Raw genomic sequence first — 10176 nt, 5'->3', positions numbered from 1 at the left:
TGTTTTTATCTTGAAAGTTTGTAAATGTCATTTATAGGCGTGACTTAAATATAGAAAATCTGGAAACTGCATTTCAACTCAGATGGAATATCAAAAAATATGTATGTGAATGCAATAGTTATCAAGTGTAATTGTCCCTAGGAGTACTATGGTCCTTACACTACCCTCTTCCTTTAGAAAGTGAGTCCCTCTGCTTCACTCTCACAAGTCCCTTGTGCCCGTACTGATGGGAAATCATTTTTATGACCTCTCAGCAGCGCTATCCCACTTCTGACACCCAATGTAGTTAATTCAGGGGGTACCGACCAAGATTCGATCCCGGTCCCTGTGACTGTCAGTTCAACACCTTAGCCAATACTGTATGTCATCCATAGAGATTCATATTTGTTGACTTAACAGAGAATTTAAAAATAATTGTCTCAGTTGGTAGAGCATGGCGTTTGCAACTCCAGGATTGTGGGTTTGATTCCCGGGCCACCCATACCTAAAATATATGCAAGCAAGACTAAGACGTTTTGGATAAAAGCGTCTGCTAAATGGCATATATTATATTACTATAGACCAGTCAGGGGTCAGAGGAGTGAGGCATGTATTTCCTTATTATCTAAATCAAAGGACAAAGTCCATTGACCATTTAGAGTGGCATCTTTGCATTACTCTTTGGCTTAAGTTACGGTAAGCCAATTTTCCATTTCCTTATAGGAATATCACAGCATTCCTCTTAGTGTCATAGGCTCTGAGCAAGCTTGAGGCTGTATCTCGCTACAAGAGGTAAGCATTCACACTTCTTCCTGTTTTTAGGATCCTATTGAATCAGATGTAGTTGCTGACTTACTTTGTTTTCTCTGTATAGAATCAAGATGTCTATGGTACAGTACCTAATATTTGACAATGGATAAGAGTCCAGTCTTTAAGTACAGGCAATGCCCTCTCTAAAGATGAGCTTTACATAGCCAAAGCTAACACCTGTGCACAGATCTCATACAGTTGTAGGTAACTAATAGCCAGCATATATTTTGGCAGTTCAATGATTTAATACTACAGTCAAATTGAATAATTAAATTTTAGTTTCAAACCTTAAATTTGTAATTTTTCCAACCCACTAATTCAAACGGTATAATATAAATAGTGTTCCATTTTATTATTACATTTTTTTTCTCTATTTTCTAATCTTGAAACGTTGGTGTGGTTGGTAGGAAAAACAAAGTGATTTCTAAGTCTGTAGGTCAAGTGGATGCTACCACTACAGTGACGGGGGAGCTCAACCTAGCCTACCTACACTGTAGTGCAATCTTGCCTGTCCAAAGTGCACTTAAGTTCTTAAGGTTAATTGGAGAACTCTTGCCCAATAAATCATTTTTGAGTTAAGTGGGGGTGTTCTTGACGTGGCATCCATGATTCTTCAGAATTCTAAAACATACTTACTTGAAATGTTTGGAAGTTAATTACCTATAGTTTTAATTTTTCAGTTTAACATTTATAGTGTTGATTCAGGAGTTAAATTAACACTAAAGAGTTAAATTAACACCCAGTGGTGTAAAATATCGCCCATGTTGGTGTTAACTTCTCTAGGGTAGGAGGCAGTATTTTGACGTCCGGATGAAAAGTGTGCCCGTAGTAAACTGCCTGCTACCCAGACCCAGAATGTAGGATATGCATATTATTAGTAGATTTGGATAGAAAACACTCTGAAGTTTCTAAAACTGTTTGAATGATGTCTGTGAGTATAACATAACTCATATGGCAGGCAAAAACCTGAGAAAAATCCAACCAGGAAGTGGGAAATCTGAGGCTTGTAGTTTTTTCAAGTGATTGCCTATCTAACACACAGTGACTTAGGGTTCATTTTGCACTTCCTAAGGCTTCCACTAGATGTCAACAGTCTTTAGAAAGGTGTTTGAGGCTTCTATGGTGAACAGAGAGCAAACAAAGGAAGTTGGAAGTTGTTGACTCAGGAAAGGACATGAGTTCATTGGCGCGCGTTCACATGAGAGGTAGCTGTGTTCCATTACATTTTTCAAGACATTGGAATCGTCCGGTTGGAATATTATTGAAGTTTTATGTTAAAAAGGCCCTAAAGATTGATGCTATACATCGTTTGACATGTTTCTACGAACGTAAATATAATTTTTTTGACTTTTCGTCGTGAAATTTTCGGCACACTTCCTACATTTGGAGTAGCTTAATGAACACGCGAACATCAAGAAGGAATTTGGACATAAATTAGGGACTTTATCGAACAAAACAACATTTATTGTGGACCTGGGATTCCTGGGAGTGCATTCTGATGAGGATCATCAAAGGTAAGTGAATATTTATAATGCTATTTATGATTTTAGATGACTCCAAAATGGCGGGTATCTGTATTGCCTGCTGTTGTTTTCTGAGCGCCGTACTCAGATTATTGCAAAGTGTGCTTCCCCGTGAAGCTTTTTTGAAATCTGTCACAGCGGTTGCATTAAGGAGATGTTTATCTATAATTCTTTGAATAACAGTTTAATATTTTAGCAACGTTTATGATGAGTATTTCTATAAATTGATGTGCTCATTCACCGGAAGTTTTTGAAGGAAAAACATTTCTGAACATTACGGGCCAATGTAAAATGGGGTTTTTGGATATAAATATGAACTTTATCGAGCAAAACATACATGTATTGTGTAACATGAAGTCCTATGAGTGCCATCTGATGAAGATCATCAAAGGTTAGTGCTTAATTTTAGCTGTATTTCTGGTTTTTGTGTCGCCTCTCCTTGGTTGGAAAATGGCTGTGTGGCTTTTATTTTTTAGGCGCTGTCCTAACATAATCTAATGTTTTGCTTTCGCCGTAAAGCCTTTTTGAAATCGGACAATGTGGTTGGATTAACGAGAGTCTTATCTATAAAATGGTGTATAATACTTGTATGTGTGAGAAATTTGAATTATGAGTTTTCTGTCGTTTTGAATTTGGCGCCCTGCTATTTCACTGGCTGTTGAATAGTGTGTCCCGCAGGTGGGACGGTCACGTCCCACATACCCAAGTTAATAACCAGACTTGAACCAAAACCAGGCCAATCATAATATTTCCCAGCATGCTCTATTACAGGTAGACTTTTTGTTTTATTTTCCAATATCTATGTTTTTGGATGTAATTGATTGATTAATTAATCTTATGCTACCCCAATTATAAATAACACTTTTTTCTTAGCTAATCCAATCTGTTACTTGGACTTTTTGCAACTGTTAATGGTTGTTCCAGTTTAGAAGTGTTAGGTAGTCTTATAACTTAGTCTTCCCAACCCTGGCATTCATTCTGAATATAGGTTAGGGGTGAATAAAAATGTAAAATGTTGGATATACCTGGCTGGATTCCAATAGGAATTACACATCACTTTGAAAGCCAGCATAATGTGACTTGCAGGACTGATGTGATTTGTTTCAGGCCACTGTACTATGGTTAAATGAGGCCTTCAAAATAATAGTATTTTAATGATTGTTATTTGCATTTGTTTTGGAAAGTTTTTATTTATAACCTTCCTTTAAAAACAGCTCATATATTTATACATCATTTTTACACATAAAAAATAAAGGCGCAAAAAACAGCATTTGAATATTACATTTATATTTGTTAAAAAGTACAAGTTGTTTATTTAAAACAATAAAACAACCATCAGTAAAAGTACATTTTCTTGTAAAAGCCATTTAAAATGTGCACAAATTATTTAACAAAGGTAAAATATTTTTAAGACATGGAAAACATGTTAAAAAGCTGTCTTCAGTCCTTTGTACAGGAACAGGGTGAGTCCTTATCAAACTCACCTCCTCCTGCTCTTCCGAATCAATTACCGTCCTGTCCTTCAGGGCCCAGAGCAGATCCCTCCCCTAGGCGCATCGCCCTTGGCGCAGTGGCCACCGGGACCTTGGGTGTTGTGGGGGACCCTTCGCCTGGGGTCGAGGCCCCCTTTCTTCTGTACCACCCCAGGGCTTCCGTGGCTACCATGGCCACAGCCTGGGGGTGGTCTACCAGCAGGTTGCGGGAAGACCGCAGTGCATCCTTCAGACATGTGAGGGTGGGCCAGAGCTTGGTGAAGGCCTTCGGTGGAATAGGCCTTTCGGCCCAGCCCATACAGCACGAGCTGGGGCGTTAGGTCCTCCCCTGCTGGCAGACACGGGGAGATCAGTGGGCCTGCTTCCTTCCACAGGTTCATGGCGGCTCTGCACTCCCAGAGCAAGTGCCTCACCGACTCATCTTGGCCGCAACCTGGTCGGGGGCACGCGGATGTCCTCGCCATGCCCCGGGAGTGCATAACAGCCCTGACCGGGAGGATCTCATGGGCGACCATCCAGGACAGGTCCCGCTGCCGATTCAGCAGAGCAGGATGGGCCACGTTGCACCAAACCGTTGTGGGCTCGCCTATAGCAAGCCCGCTCACTGGACACACTGGTTCCCACTCCTGCACAAGAGAGAGAAGTGAGCCGTGTTTAGTTAAAACTGTGATTGCCTGTTTTTCAAGTTTAAAATGTTTAAAAAACTTTTGGACATAGTGTGTGGGGAGCAGGAAAGAGACTGGGGCTTGCATGTCAACTGGGATCAGCCCTAGTCCTGAGGTAAGATCCCAGCCAGAACCGTGCGAGGGTCTGGGTCTTGTTGTTGACCAGGGAGGTGGCAAGAGTGAGATGTAATGCTGTGTAGCAGCTGCCCAGGAACAAGTAGACGTCAGGCAAGCCTTTCCCCCCCTTGGACCTGGGCCTCTTAACCACCTCCCTCCTCAGCCTCTCCCACTTGCTTCCCCTCAGGAAGTAAAATAGCATCTGCTCCAGAGCTAAAAGAGTTGTATGTGGGGGGATCTAAACAGAACTGATTAATAAAATATCAAATTCACTTAGGATCTCACTTGGTGAAGGTCACAGGACTGAACAGGAATGAATGTAACAACCATGTCTCTGTCACTAGCAAACAGTCATAGTGGTACTGGTAACTCTAAAATTCACTTGGAAGGCACACTGGGAAATATGCAAATAAGGCTCAACACCCTACAGCGTTAAAACAACACCCAATTGCATTTATCAATGCAGTTCGGGAAAGAACCATCAAATGTTTTTTGTAGAACCTTATATTGATTTGTGTACGGTTCTTCAAAGAACCATACCATTTAAGGTTTTGGCATCGCTCTGAATAACATTCCAACTGGAACCTTTATTTTTAAGAGTGTAGATGAATAAGCTACCCTAACCTGTAATAGTAGGCTACAGTGGGAATGTGAAAGTAAATTAGGCTATAGCCTATCAGCATTATAGGCCTATGCAACGGCTGCGGGAGGAGTGAAGCCTGTTGTTGTTGTTCTTCTTCTGCTTGTCTCTCTTATACACAGTATGTCTATACGTGTTTATCCTGCGATGGAGGATGTGGACCAAAAGTCCTTGGGACTTGCTGAGATTTACCAACAGAGTTTACAATTTTTCAAAATCATGGAAGGTTCAGCAAATGTGCCCAACTTTGGTAATGATCTAAATAATATTACATTTTTTACATGAGGTAATGCAATACACAGATTTACAGAATCATTATTATTGTGAAATACTGCATAAACCTTTATGTTGACGTTTTTGGCCACTCACATAACTGTTAAAAGTTTAAAATGTCATGCTTTGTTTATTTAACTGTATTGCTGCATTTTGGTTTAATGTGGTCTTCAAATAAATTGCAAGCTTACTTTGCAACCTAATGTGAAATGAAATGTGAAATATTACATTTTCCACAGAAAAAAAAGACATTTGTCATGACTTCATTTTTGGACGCTGCTCTCAACAAGGTACAGTAACTGCTTGCTTAACAGTATTGCTAACTTTCTCACAAGTCCTTACCGGTTAGTGATCTCAAATCCTCTGTCTAGCAAACACAAGTGATGGCCCTCTTGACAACAACTTAGCATGTTGCGCAACCAAAAAGTTAGGCATTCAATGGAGTGAGGTTTTCAATCCAACTCAGTTACAATAGCACTGGTGTATTATCTTTACAGTATTTTGAATAACACAATGTTCTAATTTCCCAGAGTTAATCAGCAAGATCTATTGAACTGATATTGATTTCTATTTAAGCCAAGTGCATGGGCGTTCATTCTACTATGCCATACCAATGGGAGGTGGAGAATGGACGTGGCTGGTCACGTATCCCAGACAATGAGGGCGTTGAAAGGGACTACTGCAACCCAGCAAAGACCCAGAGGTATGTATGTCCACAACGTGTTGTTAGGATGCCGTGAGACAATGGCGATGTGTAAAAATGAAATAAAAGCATTGAAGATGTTCCTTTGTCCTACAGTTGCAGGATACCACCGGTTAACTTTATCACCATGACTCGTGGGCACCTCAAAGTTCGCCGCCTTGCTACGGTTTCCTCCCTGGACCAGCCAGATGCTGTCTTTGCTACCAAGTGGGCCTGGTACTGGGAGGAAAAAGATGGTGTCTGGACTCCATATTTGTCACCAGTATGTAGTGATGATACCTAATTTCTCCCTCTGATATGGCACAAAGAAAATAAGAAAGTGTCTATAGTGTGTGTGTGTGTGTGTGTGTGTGTGTGTGTGTGTGTGTGTGTGTGTGTGTGTGTGTGTGTGTGTGTGTCTGTCTCCTAAGACTGTGGTGGAGGACCTAGAGAGGGAGTACATGGATCCCTCCCGTGGCTCAGTGATTGAGTTTACTGCTGGAAGATTCACCTATGAAGTCGATTTGGAAGGTAGGCAGATATCAGATGTGATTCAGTATGGTGTAGGTACAGTACAGTTAAAATACTGGTCAAAAAACAGGTTTACAGAACACTAAAGATTGAACAATGAAACATGTCAAATTTCATTGTTGATTGGGAGTACCTTGCATGTTGTGTCTGTAGGTTACTCATCCATTTTTGTATACCCGTTTTAGTCTCTGAACTGAGAAATATATATTTTTAGTCATGATCCAGATAAATACAAGCTCACACACCCAAAGACTGGTAAGAAGACGGCCGATGTTCAAATCATCCATAGATGTTCAGAGAGCTACTGGGTGAGAGTGAAATACAGCAATCTCAATTGATGATTGATTTTCTAGGGGAAGGATACAACATTATGTAATTAGATTTTGGTTCACTGAGTATGATATTGGGTCTCTAGATTTGTATTATCTTTGTGGTATGATGAGGACCATGTTGATGACACTCGGAATGCCCTCATTTCTTTCTTAAGCACATCAAATACCACCACTTCTTCTGTGCCATCTTTCTGGGACCAGTCTCGGTTGCCTGGCATTGGCTTTGAGGTAATACAAAACACTGAACATTGTGTCAATACTCACTGACTGGGAGCCTCACCTTACATTGAAAGAACATTGAATATGAATGAGCTTATGAGGACTTTGTCTTAGTGTAAATCTGTTTTCACAGAGAGTTATGTTGCCAAACTCAGCAACGGAATACAAAGACATCAAGGCCCTTCTTGATAAAACAACAGTGGGGTTCAACATACACACCATTAAGAGAGTGCAAAACCCTATCCTATGGAAGTTCTACGTGCTGTAGGTTTCTAAAAGACAGTTCTATCAAAAACAAATGTATTTCGTTTTTTCTTTAGTTGGGGCTTAATTGACCCAAGTATATTCCTTTTTAGGCAAAGAGATCAGATGGAATCCTCAGGGACAAGCATCAATGAGAAGCAGCTTTTCCATGGAACTGACTCCAAACATGTTGACAGCATTTGCAGAAACAACTTTGACTGGAGGCTATGTGGAACAAATGGAACTTCATTTGGAAAAGGTTGGATGGCGGTATAATAGTGTACTTTGTGTATGAAATGTTTCAATGAATCCAAATGAATAACTGTTGTGTTGGCAAAAGAAAAGGCTGTCATGCCTGTGAATATTATAGCCTATTAGGGTATGCCCAATGGATAAACAATATAATTTAAAATGTTTTGATCAAATGGCCAATTACATATTCTTACATAGAAAAATGTCGCAACTAGTTTAATAAGGCTTGTAATTGCCTTCCCTTACTGTCAGTAAGAACAAAGGCACTTTACAGCTAAGATTTAATAAATGAATGCATGTAAACACTGAGCTAAACATGGTCAATAAATCCTATTTTCAGGGAGTTACTTTGCCAGGGATGCTAAGTACTCACACAGCTACACCAGCCAGTCAGGATTGAGGTCCATGTTTGTTTGTCGTGTGCTGGTGGGAGACTACACTGAGGGAAACTCCAGCTATGTGAGACCACCTCCTAAAGAAACCGGAGGATCCATCTTCTATGACAGCTGTGTGGACAACATCAAAGACCCCAAAGTGTTTGTAGTTTTTGAAAAGTATCAGGTTTACCCCGAATACCTCATAGAGTACAGTGATACTGCTTCTCCACCAAACCGTGCTACTCAGCCAAATCCCGTTGTCCAACCAAACCCTACTCCCCAGCCAAATCCCGTTGTCCAACCAAACCGTACTCCCCAGCAAAATCCCATTGTCCAACCAAACCCTACTCCCCAGCCAAATCCCGTTGTCCAACCAAACCGTACTCCCCAGCCAAATCCCATTGTCCAACCAAACCCTACTCCCCAGCCAAATCCCATTGTCCAACCGAACAGTACTCCCCAGCAAAATCCCAATGGCTCAGATTCAGATGACCCTGAGTTTAATAGATGTTTTTTGTGTTTAGTCTGGACTTTATGTTGCCCATGTGGCATCTACTTTTATTTTTCTCAATGATGATTGACCAGGCCTTTGTGTATGTAGGTGCCCTCTAGCAAGGCACTTAAGCCAAATTGCTCCAGGGATGTTGATACGGCTGACCATGGCTCTGGTCCCATCCCTCTGAGGTTCAGGGTTTCTGTTAGCCGATAAATGCCAGCTTTTGGCCGTAAAAAAATGAAAAGCCGGAAAATAAAATTGTTGCTGGCCAAATTAACCTGGAGAAAGAACAACGGTAGGCAGGCTATCAGCAGGTCACCCACCACTTTACAATGTGAGCTGGAGGCAGTATGCATTTTGAGAACATACTTAATTGTTTCAAACCTGAATGTTTTACTCCATATTATGAGCCAGTCTAAGGCACTGCATTTCGGTGCAAGAGGCGTCACTACAGTCCCTGGTTCGAATCCAGGCTGTATTACATCCGGATGGGATTGGGAGTCCCATAGGGCGGTGCACAATTGGCCCAGCGTCGTTCGGGTTTGCCCCGGGTAGGCTGTCATTGTAAATAAGAATTTGTTCTTAACTGACTTGCCTAGTTAAATAAAGGTTAAATACAAAATGAATGTCTTCCTTTGCTTGAAAATCCGACCATAGAAAGGTGGAAGCAATTATTTTATAAAGACTTCATAGGCATTATGTGAGTCAAGTTTGGGGAAGCATAGGCATACAATTTATCCTACAATTTCTACTGATCTGGGTGTCAGTTGTGATTTTCATATGTGCATTTTCGTGGAACAGTTTAATTTCAGTAAGAATGTTTTCATTTCTAAAAATCATTGTCAAGTGGTTAATGATGAAAATATTAATTAAATTGATACAAATATAAAAGTTAAAATTCAACTAATGCTAGAGCACCAGCCTCTGCCATATTATGGACACATTGATACACCGTGATCATTGGCGGCTAGATAGCCTAAATGAGTGCCTAGTACTCGGAGATGGCCAATGCAGCCGTTGGCCTATCATTTCTAGTGATGGGCATTCCGGCTCTTTTCAGTGATCCGGCTCGTTCGGCTCAGCTCACCATTCTTTTGACTCCCAAACGGCTCTTTAAAAAAAATATGTTTTGTATTTTTTTCAAGTCTAACAGTTTGAGATAGTTTGACTATGATTGGTGTTAAAATAATTCTAATTAAATGATTAAATGAAATCAAACTGTACCTTGACCACAATCTATTTAAAAATGCATTGGTTTGTTATGAAAAAGAATGCTATTAAACATTTGCATTTAAAGTATAACTTTTGAATGTATATAAACAAAGTGCATATAAATCTAACCATTCAAAACAAATACAATCTGAACAGCATAATAGAATATTGCATATCAAAGAAAAAATAAATAACAATTTGCAAAACTGCAGCATCCCACTTAAAACATTAAACTGGTCCATCTTTTCTCTCTCTTCTTTATTGCCATGTTATAACCAGCAGCACACAGCAATGCTGACCATATTTTGCTTTTATGAGAGATTTGCATTCAG

The 10176-nt window shown here is 40.2% G+C and overlaps 1 protein-coding gene across 2 annotated transcripts; it reads left to right on the top strand.

The window, feature by feature from the left end:
- The first annotated feature begins 538 nt into the window (after window positions 1-538).
- LOC115199022 (protein mono-ADP-ribosyltransferase PARP12) lies at window positions 539-9023 on the top strand. Of its 2 annotated transcripts, none has more exons than XM_029761520.1 (11): window positions 539-771; window positions 5350-5477; window positions 5740-5790; window positions 6077-6203; window positions 6300-6465; window positions 6614-6713; window positions 6928-7021; window positions 7201-7273; window positions 7398-7528; window positions 7621-7766; window positions 8100-9023. In XM_029761520.1, the coding sequence occupies exons 2-11, from the start codon at window positions 5351-5353 to the stop codon at window positions 8708-8710; spliced, it is 1626 nt and encodes a 541-aa protein (XP_029617380.1). In that variant the 5' UTR covers window positions 539-771; window position 5350; the 3' UTR covers window positions 8711-9023. The 2 variants fall into 2 exon arrangements, with proteins under 2 accessions (XP_029617380.1, XP_029617379.1); XM_029761519.1 differs by lacking the exon at window positions 539-771 and adding an exon at window positions 4281-4448.
- Window positions 9024-10176: the final 1153 nt, after the last annotated feature.

Source organism: Salmo trutta, chromosome 8, assembly GCF_901001165.1.
Source record: "Salmo trutta chromosome 8, fSalTru1.1, whole genome shotgun sequence".
NCBI lineage: Eukaryota > Metazoa > Chordata > Actinopteri > Salmoniformes > Salmonidae > Salmo > Salmo trutta.
The sequence above is the reverse complement of the archived record's forward strand: the minus strand, read 5'-3'. Positions and strand labels throughout refer to the sequence as shown.